The 20,020-nt window shown below is 38.8% G+C and overlaps 1 protein-coding gene and 1 non-coding gene across 2 annotated transcripts in view; both read right to left on the bottom strand.

Annotated features, from left to right (window-relative positions):
- Positions 1-1,140: 1,140 nt before the first annotated feature.
- LOC121983615 lies at positions 1,141-1,247 on the bottom strand. The gene has a single exon (XR_006112642.1). It is a non-coding gene; the product is annotated as a small nucleolar RNA R71 (small nucleolar RNA).
- A 1,137-nt stretch (positions 1,248-2,384) lies between these two features.
- LOC121981439 (calmodulin-binding receptor-like cytoplasmic kinase 2) overlaps positions 2,385-20,020 on the bottom strand; it is a 37,413-nt gene continuing 19,777 nt past the window's right edge. Inside the window, exons 5-6 of the mRNA XM_042533957.1 lie at positions 3,360-3,658; positions 2,385-2,694 (exon numbers count right to left, since the gene is read on the bottom strand). Coding sequence (XP_042389891.1) covers positions 2,470-2,694; positions 3,360-3,658 — 524 coding nt within the window. The 3' untranslated portion in view covers positions 2,385-2,469. The remainder of the gene's footprint in view (positions 2,695-3,359; positions 3,659-20,020) is intronic.

Raw genomic sequence — 20,020 nt, 5'->3', positions numbered from 1 at the left:
CTAGTGCTCCCTGCACCAACAGAATGAACTGAGAGATCAACTTTAATTGCAAATCTAGAATTGAACTTGTGTTTTTTTATCACGAAATGAGTTTACCTTAATGTTTGAAATCCTAACATTGATTATCACATAGCTTAATGGGTTTACCTTAATTCAATTACCATGAGAATAGGAGTTGCATCAAGATAAACATATCATTGTATTTCAAGAGGAAACATCGATTACCCTAAGATAAATCACATTCAAGATTAATCTAACATCGTAGGAGAGGGAATCATAGTTGAATAGTTGACGCTCATCGTGGTAAAACTAAAATCATAGAATTATCATAAGATATGATTTTCCAATTGTCCTTTTATTCAGTTTTTTTTAGTTTGTTTGGTTTCTCATTACAACTATTCCTCCATATCAATTTCATCTAGATAACCTACTTTGTACGTAACTAGTAATTAGCAACACAGTCTCAGAGGATGATATTTTTATTACTCGATGACCACTGTCAATTTTTGGTTTCACACAACATCAAGTTTTTAGCGTCGTTACGGAGATTTGTGTTTTGTTGATATTTGTCTTATTTGTAATTTGATTAATCTAGATTATATTTCTTTTTACTTCTATTTTCCATTTTTACCCTTTAGGTGAACATGTTTTGCTTGTACACAAAGATCTAAGAGGAGTTCTAGATGCAAATCCTAAAATTGAAAGAACTTATTATGCAAGAAGAAACCTAAGGGGTAGCTGGAAGCCGATCAAGAACAACCAACACCAATAATGGCTACAAACGAGAATAGTACTTTAAAGGAATATGCCGCACGAAGCGCGAGAGGACTGAGATCTAGCATCACGAAGCCTCCAATTGATGTTAACAACTTTGAACTGAAACCTTCATTGATTTCCTTGATTTAACAACAACAGTTTAGAGGCACACATACGAACAATCCAAATATGCATTTAGAGGTATTTTTAGAATTTTATGAAATACTAAATTTTAACGGTGCTTCTATAGATGCTATTAGGTTATGATTGTTCCCTTTCTTTCTAAGTGGCAAGGCTAGAGCATGGTTGCATTCTCTTCCACCATGATGTATCACCACATGGGATCAACTGGAAGATAAGTATTTTCTTCCTAGCAAAACAAAACATCATAGAAACCAAATCATAAGCTTTGCAGAAAAGGGAAGGAGAAACCTTGTTTGATGCATGGATAGATTCAAGAGGTTGTTACAACAATACCCCCATGATGGACTGGAAAGGTGGTTGACTATCAACACATTCTACCATGGGATCACATACTCGACCAAGGTTTCATTGGATTCAGTTGTTGGAAGTGCCTTGATGAATAAAATATTAGATGAAGCCTACATGGAATCACCATCAATGGGTGAATGAAAGAGGTAATCCCATAAAAACTACATATAAGTATGATGTGAATGCTTTAGATCTTATTGCAGTAAAGATGGACGCTCTAACTCGAAGGTTTGACCAATTTAATATTAGTGCTATGAATGTTACTAATATTTCTGGTGAGATTTGTGGTTCAACGAGACATACAATTGTGAATTGCTAAATAGGGGTTACACCTTCACAAGTACAGTTAGAGCAAGTGAATGTCATCAACTACAACTAGCTGTGACCACCACTGAGATTTCAACAGGCACAAAAATCCAACATGGAAACCTTGCTAAAAAACTTCATTGCAGCTCATTCTAAGTAGAACGAAGAGTTTAGGCAACAAATCGTGGAGTCTGAGCAACAACATTAAACCACAGGAGAGACAATCAAATAGCTAGCAGGTAAAGTCGACAACTTAGCTACCATACTATAATGTTGTAAACTCAAATTATGCAGGTTGTTAGTTCGACTTCAAGAGCTCCAGGTAGATTCCCATGTCAACTGGAGGCAAAGCTAAATAAACATTGTAGTCGGCAACTCATCTTTCAGGTAGCTACCATAAGTCTCAGTCTCCATAAAATTCCACACGTGCTCAGGCTCGAGCTCCCAAGCCCTCATCTTTCGAGTAGTCGAGAGATGAGCACTCGGACTCAAGTCCCTGAGTGCTCTCAAGTCCTCAGGCAATTCGGCAGATCAATAGATCAGCAACTCGGATCAGCTCAGCAACTCGGCTCGGCTCGATCGAGTAAACCTGAATATTGGTGACTTAGGAAGATGACTGGGGTAGCTTAGGGTGGAACCACATAGGCACATTTGCTGACACGGAGCAGACTTGATACTGGCTATTAAATGGATTCCTCCCGCCTTTTTTTGTTTGTTTGACAAGCTGTGCTCGTATTTTTCCACTAGCAAACTTCTAGAGACTCAAGGAAAACAAAATTGGCATAGGCATTATCCCACTATTCAACCATCCAATGCAATTAACAACTGAATTCAGAATCAAATTATATGAACATAAGAACTTTTTATATAATCTGATCTTGATTCTCATATTACAATACATGAAAAATTAATTCTTTAAACAGGATTGAAGTGAGAATCTGACAACTCCCAGTATTCTTTTCTTATTGTCCATAGGATTTTTGCGCACTCCTGCATGATAGGTCGACTCCTCTTGGTCGGAGCCAAGCACAACAACGCGAGTTCAAGGATCTTCTCCAAGGCAAAATTAGTTGCCATACCTGACTGAAGATTTGGGTCTAGAATCTGTATGCTGTTTCCTTCAGTGAATTTCTTTATAGCCTGTTTTATTGGTGAAGTGGAACAGGGATGAAGTTCAAACAACCATAAACCAAAACCAACTAAAGATATTCACAGCCAAGTAACAAATGAAACCAATAAAGAACACATAAATACCAAAATTATGGAACTGAAACATTTTTGGATTATTCTCCCCAACCAAAGTATTTAGGAATATCCAGATTTATTTTTGTGAACTTAGTAGTGATATATTAGCCCTACAACCACAGATTCTGCAGCCAGAAGAAGACTGTTGACATGATAAGCCTTGATTGCTAATATGAAATTTAAATGAACAACCCTTGAAAATGTATCATAATAACAACTAAGTGCGAGTGTGACAAAACATTCCATGTAGTAGCCAAACCTGAGTAATCAATACACATTTGAACTAGCAGTTGATGCTTTGTAGTCAGGAGGGGTATTTCTCAGTTGTTGCTAATTAGACTCATTGAATGTCAATAAAATGATCCTTTGAGGATCATATTTTGAGCGCATTCATCTTAACTTGTTTCAACTTTCCCGCCAGAGCAAAAGCTACCCATTTATTTACTCACAATAGAAAACATTTTTGTCTTTTGAAGGATCGATATTTTGACTCCTGATGTTCTATATTTAAAAACTCATCTTGGCTGTAAGAAGCATATATCTGAAACTGTGAAACTCACCCATTTTATTGTTACCCGTTCCATGAGCTCCTTCTTGGCTTCTATAGGGCGTCTCCCAGAGACTAATTCAATCAGCAATACACCAAATGAATACACATCGCTCTTCACTGTAAGTTGGTAAGTTCTGAGATATTCTGGGTCCAAATAGCCAGCAGTCCCTTTTACTTGGGTTGATATATGAGTGGCATCAGATTCCGTTGCAAAAAGTCGGGCAAATCCAAAATCAGCAACCTTTGCACGTAGGTTATTGGTCAGAAGGATATTGGATGATTTTATATCTCTGTGAATTATAGGATTATCTGCAATTATGAAAATTTTCAAGAACATCAAGTTTGATGACAGATTTGCAGACAAGAATACTTAAAACACATGCTATTCAAAACAGAGAAATTGAAAGGCACAAAATTAAGATAGATATCCGTATTAGAAAATATCTTTAATACTTATATATTGGCCTTTTCCATTTTTGACTTATTAGTATAAATCAAATTCCCAAAAAAGAGGATTACGACCTCTAAACCCTAGACTTAGTTTGCCATTTATGTATTCATTTATGTATATTGCACAATGTTAATAAAACAATTGATATCAATTCCTCTAAAATTTCTTAGCATGGTCTCATCAGAGCAAACCCTCTAAATCAAATTTCTAAAAAAAGAGGATTACAACCTCTAAACCTAGACTTAGTTTGTCATTTTTGTATATTGCACAATGATAATAAATCAATGAGATCAATTCCTCTAAAATTTATTGACATGGTCTCGGAGCTAATCCTAATTGTATCTCCAAACCTTAACCCAATTTTCTTCCATTGTTGATAGACACAACCCTTGCTTATTCTCTCTACGAGCAAGCTTCCATTCAATCAACCAATAAAACACCAATGACACCATTTCAATCATGGGTTCATCCAATCCATATTTCATCTATCATTCACATCACCCCAATGATTTTCCCATCCAACGAAGTTGAATGGCTCCAATTATTCATCATGGAGTAAATCCATTGGAGCAGCAAAAAGGTGATATCGTTCATCCCAAACGACCAAGTATCGCCAGCCCCATGGCAAGATACAAGTAGGTAAATCATGGGGGGCATTTTGCCCTGGCATAGCGGCCCTTTACATGGGGAGGTTAGGCACCCAATGAGACATTTTGCACCCGCTAGGAATTGACCTCAAGACCTATTAGAGCAAACACCCATGCAGGTACCAACTACGCCAATTCGTGGGGGCATCATGCCCTTAAAACCAAGAATAAAATTGATTTCATTGATGGATCTATTAAGTGTCCTTCCGTAACACAACAACCAAAAGCAACAAACAAAATAGGCTCTTTAGAATCAATGCAACAACATGATTCTACAATGGTTTACTCGCTTGGAAGAACCTGATCTTGCCAAAGGTGTTCATGCCAAAACGGCACATCAAGTGTGGGAAGAGTTCAAATACCAATTCTCGAAGAAAAATGCACCAAAAATTTATCAGATTCAAAAATCATTGGCCTTTCTTTTACTAGGCACAATGAGTCTCAGTATATTTCACAAAACTCAAGAGTCCTTGGAATGAGTTAGATATATCATATATATCGACCTATTCGTTCTTGAAACCAGATGAAAGCACACATTGAACAAAGAGAAGATGATTGAATGATGCAATTCCTCATGGGCCTTGATGACACTTACAATGGTATTCATAGCAGCATCCTCATGATAACCGCACTGCTTGATATCCATCCGACCTATTCTCTCATCGTCCAAGATGCAATGCAATGGCATATGACATCAGAGATGACTGAACTTTTCCATCCGACCTATTCTCTCATCGTCCAAGATGCAATGCAATAGCATATGACATCAGAGATGACTGAACTTTTCCGTTGCTACTACAATTTAGAATCATTCGAACAACTCCTCAAATAAATCAAAGGTGAGCACTGTAACAAAGAGGACCACGCAATTGAAAACTATCGCACTTTAAAGCTTCATTACAAACACTGTGAAAGCTTCATTACAAACACTGTGATAGAAGGGGATATACTGAAAATAGATGAAGATATGTCACAACAATGTGGATATTGAAGGATTACAACTAATGCAATAGATTCCCTTCAATCTACACAGGAATTTTATCCACAAGACATAGTAACGCTAGCCAAATTCTTGATCAATGTCTTGCAAGGATTTTCCATAGAGCAACACTTCAACAACTTTCCCATGCCTTATCAATGATGAGCCCAAAGGATAGTGTTGGTGCTAAGAACACTTGTGCAAGTGTGACTGATTTGTTCTTTTTCCATATACTTCAATTAATTTTGTATCACTAAGCCTTAGATTTGAGATAGAGGAATGGCACGAGCACAACTTTTTCAATCTCATTTACCTTTGCATTTCTACGATGAGTGTGTCTTAACTATTGTTTATCTCATTAATGGTTACCATCCCCATTGTTTTCAAATAAAACACTTTTTAAAATTCAATACAATAGTCCACTCTCACTTGATCATTTGAAGATTTTTTGTTGTCTATACTATGCAGCTATTGTACACCCAATTCATAAATTCGAATCTCGTGCCAAACATTGCATCTTTGTTGGATATTCGACTGTACAAAAAGGATAGAAACTATATGATATGGAAACTGAGAAATTTGTTATCAGTGACATGAAGTTCCATAAAACCACCTTCCATTTTTCATCCGCCCCAACCCTCATTAAATTCTAGTTTTATAGTATCCAATTTCCTCACCAAGATGACAGAAACATGGGCAATCATGTCACCATTTCCTTCTAGCACTCGTTCTTATCAACTTGAGCAAATAGAAATAACTAATACACATGAACACATCTCTCCCACACATTAAAATCATACTTCTTGTTCACTATAACACTACCTAGTCTTCCACGTCCACACAAGTACACCAGAAGTCACCACTAGACCCAACTTTCAAAGACTCCTGTACTTACTACTACTACTATTTCACCTCCAAGACAGACCTAAGCGACCTCCAATGTGGCATAGAGACTTCCTAATGTCATCTCAAGCTAATCAGTCTACCTCGACACCAGGTTCTATAATAAGTATTTGATATCCACTTTCCCATTTTCTTTCCTATTTGCATTTTTCACCTTCCCATTCTACTTTGTTGGTTGTTATCACAAATCACACCAAACCCAAAACTTATGCTCACGCTGTCATCGATCCACATTGGCAACAAATTATAAATAAAAGATTAGACGAATTACAATTCAATAACACATGGAGCTTTGTCCCTCTACCTATCAGCCTTAAAATGATCAGTTACAGATAGGCCTATAAAATCAAATATAAGTTTGATGAAACCATTGAATACTACAAGGCTCATCTCTATGCTAATATATGCAATCAAGTTGAAAGTGTTGACTAACAATAATATTTGATTTACAACTCTTCAATGTCTCCTTACTACCGTTGTTGCTCGGCATGGGTACAACCACTCACCAATTGAATGCTCAAAATGCCTTCCTCTATAGAGATTTGCATGAAGTTGTCTACATGGAACCTCCACTTGGTCTTCACTGATAGGGGGAGAACACTATAAGTTTTTTCACATTTTCAAACACTATTCTAAAGGTCTGTTATCAATAATCAAAGGCGATTATTCACTTTTCAATAAGTAATCAATAAGGCTCAAGGAACTTTCACAACAATTCTCATATATGTTTACGTTGGAAATCTTGTCATCATTAAAATCAAAGATACAAATCAGGGAAAATAAGAAAGGATCATTTGTCAATTATTAGCTTTAATTAGTTTCCTTATTATTTAATTTCCTTTTCATTAGTTTCCTTTCTATTGTAAATTCTCTCTATAAACAAGAGAGTCGTGTATCTATTCTTTTGTATAAGAAATTATTTCTTCCTCATTTTCTAAGTTGGTATCAAAGCTATGCGAGAAGTCACGTCCGAAACCACTACAATACCTGCCACTATGGTAAAACCTTCTGAGACCCTGCAACACCATTCCAACTCTCATTCAGTCCAGATCACCAGCATCAGCCTTGTAATACCACGATTCTGAGATTCTGGTTAAGTATGGCTTAAAAAGTTAGATGGTACTATCCATATCACCAAGGTGCATCTTCCCTCCAAAGATAAGCGTGCTTGGCTTGGAGAACTCTGAGGATGGGTGACCTCCTGGGAAGTTTTCCAGTGTGCGTGCGAGTGAGGACAAAGAGTGAGGACAAAGCATGCTGAAAGGACCTCCGGTGGTCTGTGGAGCTAGTCGTCAACCCGATGGGCAATTCTGGTGGCGTTCCCGGTTCGGTCCTAGTGGGGCCCGCCCGAATCGGGGCGTTACAGATGGTATCAGAGCGACCTTGCGACCGTGAGTGCGCATGTGGCAGGAGCACCCAGGGCACCACCTAGCGAGGGAGATTCTAGGATTTGTCTGTTGTGGTGGGATTCGTTGTGTAGGCGTTGTGTCTTTAAGTGGGGGTGATTGTAATACCCGATTCTGAGATTCTGGTTAAGTATGGCTTAAAAGGTTAGATGGTACTATCCATATCACCAAGATGCACCTTCCTTTTCGGAAGCCCAAACTTAAGAACTCCAAAGTTAAGCGTGTTTGGCTTGGAGAAATCTGAGGATGGGTGACCTCCTGAGAAGTTTTCCAGGGTGCGTGCGAGTGAGGACAAAGCACGCTGAAAGGACCTCCGGTGGTCTGTGGAGCTAGTCGTCAACCCGATGGGAAATTCTGGTAGCGTTCCCAGTTCAATCTGGGTGGGGCCCGCCCGAGCCAGAGCGTTACAGATGGTATCAGAGCGACCTTGCGACCGTGAGTGCGCCTGTGGCAGGAGTACCCGGGGCACCACCTAGCGAGGGAGATTCTGAGATTTATGTGTGATTCGTGGTTACACAACGAGGATGTTGTGTCTTTAAGTGGGGGTGATTGTAATACCCCGGTTCTGAGATTCTAGTTAAGTATGGCTTAAAAAGTTAGATGGCACTATCTGTAGGTGCAGCAGAGGCCGGCAAGAGGGGTGTGAATTGCCGAGAAAAAGAAAGTATACCCTCCTCGAAATTTTCAACTCAAAATAAAAGAAACTATAATAAGAATAAAGTAAAAGGAAACATAAAGAAACCAAAGACTCGGGAGTTAACCTGGTTACAACCAAGAAGGTTGATAATCCAGGGTGATGAAAAGCGTGCACTAAGAAAAGTCTCCTTTACTGTAGGCGGAGATGCCTTTTTACACACTGAGAAAGCTCACAAGCTGCTAGGAATTGATTACAGAGTTGAATACTGAGTTAATGTTTAATTCCTAGCTCCAGGGACCTTTATATAGCCTCTATCTCGGGGCGCCTGGAAGGTCAGGCGCCTGAGTGGGTGGATAAAACTTTATCCATGTGCAATGGATCGTAGCAGCTTGATCTGGATAAAAGCGCCTTGGTCCGAGCCCGGGAACTGCTTCAGCTTCCGAAGTTCCGTTCTTTTAGGTGATTGCGGCCAACCGAAATAGGGCTCACCTGAACCCAATTCCTGGCCTTCTCCTCGAGCAACCTTCCTCCCCGGCTTAATGTCCCTCGAACGTCGCGCACGTTCTTCTCGTCCACCGGTGTACTCTTCCGCAGCTCTCTCGTCCATCGGACGCACCGAGCTCGTCGGCTCCCTTCCCGTGCCGTCCTTCTTGCTAGCTGCGTCTTCCGCTCGACTTCCTGTGCTCCTAAGCTCCTGCACACTCAGACACAGGGATCAAACACAAAGCAGGACCTAGCCAACTTGGTTGATCACATCAAAACAACCACGGGGTCCAACAATCTCCCCCTTTTTGATGTGCATCAACCCAAGTTCAAGTTAGGGTAAAAATAAACAAACAGTAATTTTAAAGAAAATTACTAAACTAATATATTAAGCATAAATTTGCAATAGATAAAATTGCAACTATTTAATTAAGAGTTTAAAGAGAATTTTTCAAAAATATTTTTAAAACTCATAGTTTTGAAAACAAATTCAAAAAAAATTCTCTCCCCCTAAACTTGTACCTTTTCTCTCCCCCTTTGATCACAGCAAAAACGGGGTAATAATTAGAGAATATGATATTTTAAAAAAAATATCTAGCAAAATATTAAGTTAGAAAAAATTTCCGAGCAAGATGAATTTTTCCAAAAATTTCTAAGTCAAAATGAATTTTTTGAGTTTTCTAGAAAAAAAATTAAGTAAACTGAATTTTTAGAATTTTGAAAAAAAAAAATTCTAAGTAATATGAAAAAAAAAACTTAAGTAAAAATTTTGAAGATTTTCAAAGACAAAGGAAAATAAAACTTTCAAAGAATTATTTACTTCTAGTTTAATGCTTTTTCAGAAAGTTAATTAAACATTGTATTTCAATATTTCAACTTCCAGGTCATGGCGAGGCACTAGGCCTTCTTGGTTATTGGAGCAACAACCACTTTCTTAGACAAAGCTTTATAAAGAAATTTTAACGTTTAATTTTCTCGCTGAAAGCCCAAAAATAATTTAATTTAAGACTGATTTTGGAACCCAATAGAGGTTCCTTCCTACTGGATTAGTCAAATACTTAGGGGTACATAGTTCTTGGGAATTTTTCTAAGTTGACCTTGATGATGTTTAACATACCAGTTTAATTTTTCATAAATTTTAAGTTTTGATTTTTGAAAAACCTTTGTTTTTAAACATGCATCAGATTTCAATTTTTCAATTTCTAATTTTAAATTATTATTTTCCGATTTCAATTTATCTAAAATCTTATTTAAGTCAGCATTCTCTTTTTCTAATTTAAATAAATCTTTAGAAAGAGACTTGATAAACTGAAACAATTGAATAGGGGTTAGATTACGCACCTGACTTACCTGACTTGGTGATGCTCCCCCTTCATCGTAGCTTTCTTCCTCTGATGTTTCTCCCCCTTCATCTAGGCTCATCTCTGAGCTTGACTCTTCTTCCAGCTGATGGTTAGCCATTAGCGCTAACCCCGAGAAGGCTTCGACGTCTGATTCGGAAGAAGACGAATCTGACCAAGTGGCCTTCAGGTTCTTCTGTTTGGAGGAAGATTGACGCTTTTCCTTTACTCTTTCCTTTTTCTTCAATTTTGGGCCGTCATCTTTGATGTGCCCTTCTTCGTTGCAGTTGTAGCAACGAATCGTTCTTCTCTTTCGCTCATGCCTCTTTGCCTGCGATCTAAATTTATTAAAATTAAAAAACTTATTGAAACGCTTTACCAGTAGTGCCGCTTCCGATTGGTCAATCGAGGCTTCGGAGTCAAAATCGTTTGTTCTTGCCTTTAAGGCAATGTTTTGACTTGCTTTCTCCACTTTATTGGGCTCTGCAATTCGAGATTCGTGAAGTTCAAAAGTAGAAAATAAATTTTCTAAAATACTTACCTCGAAGTCCTTAGAGATGTAGTACGCATCTACTAAGGAGACTCACTCTGGAGTTCTGGGGAAGGCGTTGAGCGCGTACAGAATTGAGTCCCGGTTTGATACTTCTTCTCCAAGATTGCTTAGTTGAGTTATTAGCTCCTTAATCCTTGCTTGGAGTTGCGCTACCTTCTCGCCGCTGTTCATCCGAAGGTTCGTTAACTGGGTCCGGAGGATGTTCGCGCCTCGCTAGCTTAGCTTCCGAGGTACCTTCGTGAAGCTCTAGGAATTTGTCCCACAGGTCTTTAGCGGAATCGTAGCTCCCGATCCGACTTACCTCCTGGGGCGGCAACACGCTGAGTAGGTGGAATTCCACCTTTCCGTTGGCCACGAATTCTGCCTGCTCCTTATTTGTCCAGTTGAATTCTTCTTTGTCTTTTGGAACTACATAGTCATATTTCATGATTAAACAAATATCAAATTCTGTTTTGAAAAATACCTCCATCCGGCGGTTCCATGTTGCGAAGTCTCCGTCGAACTTCGGGAGATGAATATTCGCTCCGGCCATCGTCTTGATCGTTGTGCTTCAGTCGACGGTTAGTCCTTATGAGGCGGTCTAGCTCTGATACCAAGTATAGGTGCAGCGGAAGTCGGCAAGAGGGGGGTGAATTGCCTGGAAAAAGAAAGTATACCCTCCTCGGAATTTTCAACTCAAAATAAAAGCAACTATAATAAGAATAAAGTAAAAGGAAACATAAAGAAACCAGAGACTTGGGAGTTAACATGGTTACAACCAAGAAGGTTGATAATCCAGGGCGATGAAAAGCGTGCACTAAGAAAAATCTCCTTTTCTGTAGGCGAAGATGCCTTTTTACACACTGAGAAAACTCACAAGCTGCTAGGAATTGATTAAAGAGTTGAATACTGAGTTGATGTTTAATTCCTAGCTCCAGGGGTCTTTATATAGCATCTGGAAATCCTATCTCGAAGGTCCAAGGCGCCTCCAACTGAGGTCCAAGGCGCCTCCATTGAGTGGGTGGATAAAACTTTATCCGCAGCGCAAACGATCAGTTTTGACCAGCTGAAGGCGCCTTCAAGGTGAAGGCTCCTTCAAGCCATGATGAAGGCGCCTTGAGCAGTGTTTCCAGCACACTTGCTTCTTTGCTTCAGCTTCCGAAGTTCTTTTCTTTTAGGTGATTGCGGCCAACCGAAATAAGGCTCACCCGAACCCAATTCCCGGCCTTCTCCTCGAGCAGCCTTCCTCCCCGGCTTAACATCCCTCGAACGCCGCGCACGTTCTTCTCGCCCACCGGTGTACTCTTCCGAAGCTCTCTCGTCCTTCGGACGCACCGAGCCCGTCGGCTCCCTTCCCGTGCCGTCCTTCTCGCTAGCTGCGTCTTCCGCTCGACTTCCTGCGCTCCTAAGCTCCTGCACACTCAGACACAAGGATCAAACACAAAACAGGACCTAACCATCTTGATTGATCACATCAAAACAACCACAGGGTCCAACACTATCCATATCACCAAGGTGCACCTTCATTTTCGGAAGCCCAAACTTAAGAACTCCAAAGTTAAGCGTGCTTGCCTTGGAGAAATCTGAGGATGGATAACCTCCTAGGAAGTTTTTCAGGGTGCGTGCGAGGACAAAGCATGCTGAAAGGACCTCTGGTGGTCTGCGGAGTTAGTCGTCAACCCGATGGGCAATTCTGGTGGCGTTCCCAGTTCGATCCGGGTGGGGCTCGCCCGAGTCAGGGCGTTACAAGCCTAAATGATGACAACTTCCTCCAGTGGTCGCAATCCGTCCGAATGTATATCCGTGGGCAAGGAAAAATCGGTTATATCACGGGTAACAAGAAGGATCATTCAATCCAGATCACCAGCATCCGCCTAAATGGTGACAACTTCCTCCGGTGGTCGCAATCCGTCCGAATGTATATCCGTGGGCAAGGAAAAATCGGTTATATCACGGGTAACAAGAAGGATCATTCAGTCCAGATCACCAGCATCCGCCTAAATGGTGACAACTTCCTCCAGTGGTCGCAATCCGTCCGAATGTATATCCGTGGGCAAGGAAAAATCGGTTATATCACGAGTGACAAGGCTCCTGGTCTTAATGATTCGCTGCATGTCAGATGGAATGCTAAAAACTCCATGGTTATGACATGCCTAGTCAACTCCATGGAGGAGAATATAAGTACCAATTACATGTGTTATCCTACTGCAAAAGAAACCGACTCAGATCCCTTCAACAAAGAGCAGATGGATCAACTCTTGAAGTTGATAAAATTCAACTTCTCATCTCGTATTCCTAGTGTTTCCTTGGCACAAACAGGTAGCAATCCTAAAGCTCTCCACATGTCTAAAGCTCTCTCCTGTTTAAACTCCTCTCCGTGGATCATAGATTCTGAAGCCACAGACCACATGTCTAGTTGCTCTCACCTATTTGATACTTATTCCCCTTGTTCTGGAAACGAGAAAATTAGAATTGCTGATGGTAGTTTTTCACCTATTGCAGGAAAAAGACTTATCAAACTGACCGAATAATTTCATCTCAATTCCGTTCTTCATGTTCCTAAATTAGCCTGCAACCTTTTGTCTGTTAGTAAACTATCTAAAGATTCTAATTGTCATATTATATTTTTTGAATCACATTGTGAATTTCAGGACTAGGACTCGGGGATGATGATTGGGCGTGCTAGGATGATTGAAAGTCTCTACTACTTGGATGAAATACCTATTAGTAATAAAAAAGCTCAGAGCCTTAACAGTATTAATTCAAACTCAGTTCGAGAAAAAATAATGCTATGGCACTATAGATTAGGACATCCTAGCTTTCCTTATCTAAAAATCTTATTTCCAGAATTATTTAAAGGCTTTGATTGTTCTTCTTTACATTGTGAAACTTATCTTTTTGCAAAACTTCATCGTTCAACTTATTTGCCAAAAAATTACCAAGCCTCCAAACCTTTTTACTTAATTCATAGTGATATTTGGGGGCATCTAAAATTACTACTTTTTCTAGAAAAAAATGGTTTGTAACATATATTGATAACCATACACGTTTATGTTGGATTTATCTAATGAATAAAAAATTAGAAGTGAGAAATGTGTTCAAAAATTTTTACACTCTGATTGAAAACCAATTTCAAACCAAAATTTGTATTTTAAATTCTGACAATGGAACAGAATATTTTAATGAGCACTTGGGTGATTTTTTGAATGAAAAAGGTATTTTCCATCAATCTACTTGCCGAGATACCCCTCAACAAAATGACATTGCAGAACGAAAAATAAACATTTACTTGAAGTAGCACGTGCCATAATGTTTTATATGAATGTTCCTAAGTATTTATAGGGTGAAGCAATTTTAACAGCCTCTTATTTGATAAATAGGATGCATACTAAGGTGTTAGAGTACAAAACACCTCTTGATTGTCTTAAAAAAATTTTTCCAAAAATTAGATTATTTTCTGATTTTTCTGTCAAAGTTTTTGGATGTACTATCTATGTTCATGTTCCATGTCAATTTCGTTCAAAATTTGAACCACGTGCTATAAAATGTATATTCTTGAGTTATTCGTCAAACAAAAAGAGGTATAAGTGTTTCGATCCTCAAACAAAAAAAAATTTTGTGAGCATGGATGTGTCTTTTTTAGAAACAAAACCTTATTTTTCTAAAAATTCTCTTCGAGAGATGACAAGTGAAGAAAAAGATAATTTTTTAGACCTTCTAACTCACTTCCCAATATCATTTTTCCTGACAATCTTGAAAATAATCACCCACCTCTAGTGCCTAGTGTTGGAAACTCTCGATCAGGAGGAGAAATACTACAAATTGATCGTGATCTGAATTCTGAGTTTCAGGTTTATACTAGAAAGAGATTTCATCTGAGGAATAAAGACTCGAATGTCAAGCCTGCACAACACCCGTCTTAAAAACCAAGCTCTGGCTTCGAAATTTCAGGTAACCCTATCACAAGTCTAGCTTTGATTCCTCTTATTGTGTCTAATTCTTCACCTACTATTCCCGATCTTGATGTTACTATTGTAATTGTAAAAGGTGTTCGAAATTGCACTAATCATCCTATTGCAAATTATCTTTTCTACCAAAGACGGTCAAAAAACCATAAAGCTTTCACTTCTAGGATTTCACACTTGTTTGTTCCAAGGAATATACAGGAAGCGTTGGATGATCCGAGTTGGAATTTAGCAGTTGTGGAAGAGATGAATACTTTAAGGAGAAGTGGCACTTGGGAGATAGTTGATCTACCCAAAGGCAAGAAACAAGTTGGATGTAAATGGGTGTTTACAATAAAATGTAAAGCTGATGGAAGCATTGAAAGGTACAAGGCTAGACCGGTGGCTAGAGGCTTCACTCAAACTTATGGGATTGACTATCAAGAGACCTTTGCTCCAGTTGCTAAGATAAACTCTATCAGAATTCTGTTATCTCTTCCCGTACATTCATATTGGCCTCTACATCAACTTGACATTAAAAACGCATTTCTCAATGGTGATCTAGAAGAGGAGGTGTTCATGAGTCTACCGCCAGGATTTGAGAAGGGACTTAGCAATGAAAAAGTGTGCAAATTAAACAAGGCATGATATGAACTCAAACAGTCACCAAGAGCATGGTTTGAACACTTTGGAAAGACTGTTATTAGTTATGATTTTTTGCAGAGTCAAGCATATCACACAATATTTTATAAACATTCAAAAAGGGAAAAGTTGTTTTAATTGTTTACGTTGATAACATTATCTTAACCGGTGATGATGAAATAGAACTAGCAGACCTAAAGAGGAGACTTGCAAAAGAATTTCAAATTAAAGATCTAGGAGCCCTCAAGTATTTCCTCGGAATGGAATTTGCAAGGTCCAAGGAAGGTATATTTGTTAATCAAAGAAAATATATTCTTGATCTCTTTAGAGAAACAGGTTTGCTGGGGTGTAAAATGGTTGAGACTCCAATTGATTCTAACTTGAAGTTACAAGCTGCTAGGGTTGAAGAAGTAAAAAATAGGGACCTTTATCAAAGACTCGTAGGAAAATTGATTTACTTATCTCATACGCGGCTTGATATCGCTTTCGCAGTTAGCATGATCAGTCAATTCATGCACTCACTAGGAGCAAAACATTTCAAGGTCGTTTATAGGATATTGAGATATTTGAAAGGAACTCCAGGAAGAGGTTTATTATTCAAGAAACATGGACATCTTCAAGTCGAAGTCTACACAGATACAGACTGGGCAGGGAGTGTTATGGATAGGAGATCAACATCAGGCTACTGTTCCTTTGTTGGTGGGAACCTAGTTACGTGGCAAAATAAAAAACAAAATGTGGTAGCCAGAAGTAGTGCTGAAGCAGAATTCAGAGTTGTTGCCCATGGAATCTGTGAGGTAACGTGAATCAAAATAATTCTTGAGGAATTGAAGCTTTCTTACACAACTCCTATAAAGGTTTATTGTGACAACAAAGCTGCTATTTCCATAGCTCTTAATCCTGTTCTTCATGATCGCACAAAGCATATAGAGGTGGATAAACATTTCATCAAAGAGAAAATCAACACTGGAATAATATGCATGACGTATCTTCTAACAAATGAACAATTAGCTAATGTATTAACGAAGGGACTACACAAGAAACAATTTGATAAGCTGACTAACAAACTAGCTACGGAAGATATCTACAAACCAGCTTGAGAGGGAGTGTTGGAAATCCTGTCATCATTAAAATCAAAGATATACAAATCAGGAAAAATAGGAAAGGATCATTTGTCAATTATTAGCTTTAATTAGTTTCTTTATTATTTAATTTCATTTTCATTAGTTTCCTTTCTATTGTAAATTCTCTCTATAAACAAGAGAGTCGTGTACCTATTCTTTTGTATAAGAAATTATTTCTTCCTCATTTTCTAAGTGTTTATGACATGCTCCTCACAGAAAATGATCAACATGAAATGGAACAATTAAAAGGATTCTTTCTTAAGCACTTCCATATCAAAGGTCTTGGAAACTTGAAATCCTTTCTGGGTATTGAATTCTCCTGCTCAAAAAAGGAATTTTTATATCACAAAGAAAATACACGTTGGCCATTCTACAAGATTTAAGACTCCTAAGTGCACTCCATCAATTTTCCAATGAAGCAAAATTTGAAACTCATTTCACTAAGAGCGCTACTAAATGATCATACAAAGTACAAAGGCTAGTTAGCAGATTGATTTATCAGACAATGACAAGACCAAACATAATATACTCACTTCGAACATTGAGTCAATTCATGCAAGAACCTACAATAGCTCATTAGGATGCTATAATTTGAATCCTCAAAAACAACAAAGGTACCTCTAAGTTAGGGATTTTTAATTTCTTCCGATAATAGTTTAGGTAGCCTAAAGGGAAGTTTTGGCGCAATGATAAAATTGTTGTCATGTGACCTTATAGTCACTGGTTCGAGCCAAGAAAATAACCTCTTGCAATATTTAGTAAGACTACGTACAATAGACCCAATATGATTTGACCCTTCCTCGGGCCTAGTGGGAGCTTTGTGCACAGGACTGACCTTTTTAATAGTTTAGGTAGCGTGACCCTTTTTCACTGTAGTTTCTATAATGGAGTAAGAATAGTGAGGTCCCTCAAGTGATAGCTTGCATCAACGATTTAGGTAGCCTGATTTCGAAACATGGTTTGCTTCCAACTCCCACACTTGAGTTCGTAGACAACATTCCCAATCTTCATCTTTCTTCCTATCAACACGAGTTGCATCATGTGGAACCGAAGCTTGGAACAAAGTGAACTAGAACATAGCCTCATACCAACGTTTGCTTGGTTTCAAGAGCAAACTGACAGTTAACAAATTCATCCCAAGGGTAACACCTAAAATCAAGACACTCCAACAAAATAATTAAGTTACACAACATGGAACACCTTATGTTTGATTGGAGAACGCATACATCTTGTTGAAGGGAAGATCTCCTTTCACACCTCTTATTTCATGACCAAATTATTCTTCTACTCTCTCCCTCTCATGCATTTGTTATTTAAGGTGTGAGGCGCCCAAAAGTGGATAGGTGCTATGGGGCCTGAGGTGTACGGTGTAAGGTGAGGCGCACACCATACCGATGTAAGGCGCTCTGGGTATAAATTTTTACAATTCAAATAGATATATATATATATATAGAAAATTTCTATTAACTAACAAAACTATAGTCCATAAAACATTAAAAAATAATGTAAATATAAAATTCATAACAAATAAATATGTTATATATATAATTCAAAAAAACTTCAAATATATAAATCATAAAAATCTTCATCATCTTCATTATCATCACCAGATGTTTCAGATTTGGATAGTTGAATTTTCCTCAAGACTAATTTCTTCCTCCTCTTCATCAATAAGTTGACTTGTAGAAGATGATCTTCTCTTAATTCTTTTTGATGTAGTTGCCCTTACTTCATTTGAAGAAGATAAAACTCGAGATCTAAAATTGTAAGCATATTCACTAACTCTAGAAAGTTAGCGCCTTGGCGCAACGGTAAAATTATTATCATGTGACCAAAAGGTCATGGGTTCGAATCCTGGAAACAGCCTTTTGCAAAAAGTAGAGTAAGGCTGCGTACAATGGATCCTTCCCTGGGACCCCGCATGGCGGGAGCTCCATGCACCGGGCTGCCCCTTTTTTTTTATTCACTAACTCTAGAGACTCGAGCAAATTCATTCCAAGTAAAATTATCATCATCAAATACTAAATCATTTTCTTCATTAGTGTTATCATTCAATCCTCCTATTAACCATTCATTACTAATCTCTATCTCATCCAAAGAAATAGGATTGACAGTATTGATAACCAATATTTTGTCACATTATTTTGCGCTCATATTTAACGTTTTTAATTCTCTCGTATGCTTAAATTTTTCTTTATATCATGTTTTACGAGTAAGGATTTAATTTAAGCTCATTACAATTTTTCCTTCATTTATGACATTATTTCTTAAAATGTGAACTTGGTTTTGTAGGAAATTAAGATGAGTCATGGACTCGAGCCAAACCGAACCAATCTTAGCCCAAAGCTAGGGTTAATGAGAGTTGGCTCAAGATTGAAAGAGGTCCAATTCAATTCAGGTTGGCTCAAATGGAGCTTGGTTCAATGGGAGAGGTTTGGTTCAACAAGGGGAGGTCGGTTCACCTCCGCAAGTCATCAGCGGTTCACCTCCTCGAGCAATCAACGATTCACGACATGGTTTAACTTGGAGATGGTTCAATGGAGAGTTTGGTTCACACTTGGAGATCTGGTTCATCCTTGGAAGAAATCTGCAGCCCCCATCTCATGTAGCTTCCCCTCCATCTCATGCACGCGACTATCCGGATGCCATTGCTTCCTCCTCCACCGAACGCACACCTACTTCATCTTCCACCTCCATCTTTTTCACCACATCCCATCTCACTTGGCTATGGGATTCCACTGACCACCTCCCTTCCATCTCCACCCCATCAACCAAGGTTCCAACTTCATCTTCTCTCCACAACCCTCTCAAGGGAGAGGCGCTATCTTAGCCTCACCTTCTCCTAGTTGGGAGAGGCTCCATCTTAATCTCTGACGTCATCTCCCTCCATCCATCAAGAAGAAGAGATGAGAGGGGGTTCCCATCGTCATCTCCATCTCACCACCGGCTACACCTTCATCCAGCTCAAGAGGAGGAAAGGGGATTCCCTTCCTTATCGAAGAGCCACCATCCATCGAGGAGAAGAGGGGAGGGGGCTCCTATTGCAATCTACTCCACCGTTGTCCACTAGAGTTTAGGGGTTCCTAGCTCCGAACCGTATCCATCCATTGTTTGTCCATGAACTTTAGGGTTCCAAGTTTCGCATACAATTCAACTGAGCTCTCGGGATTCCTAGGCTTGATCTGCATCGTTCTACATCATCCGCCCTAGGGTTGTAAATGAGTCGAGCCGAGCTCAAGGTAGCCTCGGCTTGAGCTCGGCTCGACTCAATTTATACTGGCCCAAAACTTCAAGCTCGAGTCGAGTTTTTACTGAGCCACTCACAAGCGGCTCACTAGCGGCTTAGCTCATTTGCACCCCCTAATACACAGCGATCGGAGGGAGAGTTGCTCCACTTTAGTGCTTAGCTTCTTTTAGTTGTTTATGCTTGCAATGTGTTTGTCTTAATTCTCATTACATTAATTTTGCTAATTGAGCTAATGCAATTTAGTTTGTTTAATTACTGCATTGTTTAATTTGAGTTTAAATGTTAGTGATGTTGCTATTCATTTGGATTGTGAGATGCTCGTAGGTTAGATTAGAT

The sequence above is a fragment of the Zingiber officinale genome, chromosome 5A, assembly GCF_018446385.1.
Source record: "Zingiber officinale cultivar Zhangliang chromosome 5A, Zo_v1.1, whole genome shotgun sequence".
NCBI lineage: Eukaryota > Viridiplantae > Streptophyta > Magnoliopsida > Zingiberales > Zingiberaceae > Zingiber > Zingiber officinale.
Note: the sequence above shows the minus strand (reverse complement) of the source record. Positions and strands in the feature narration are given on the sequence as shown.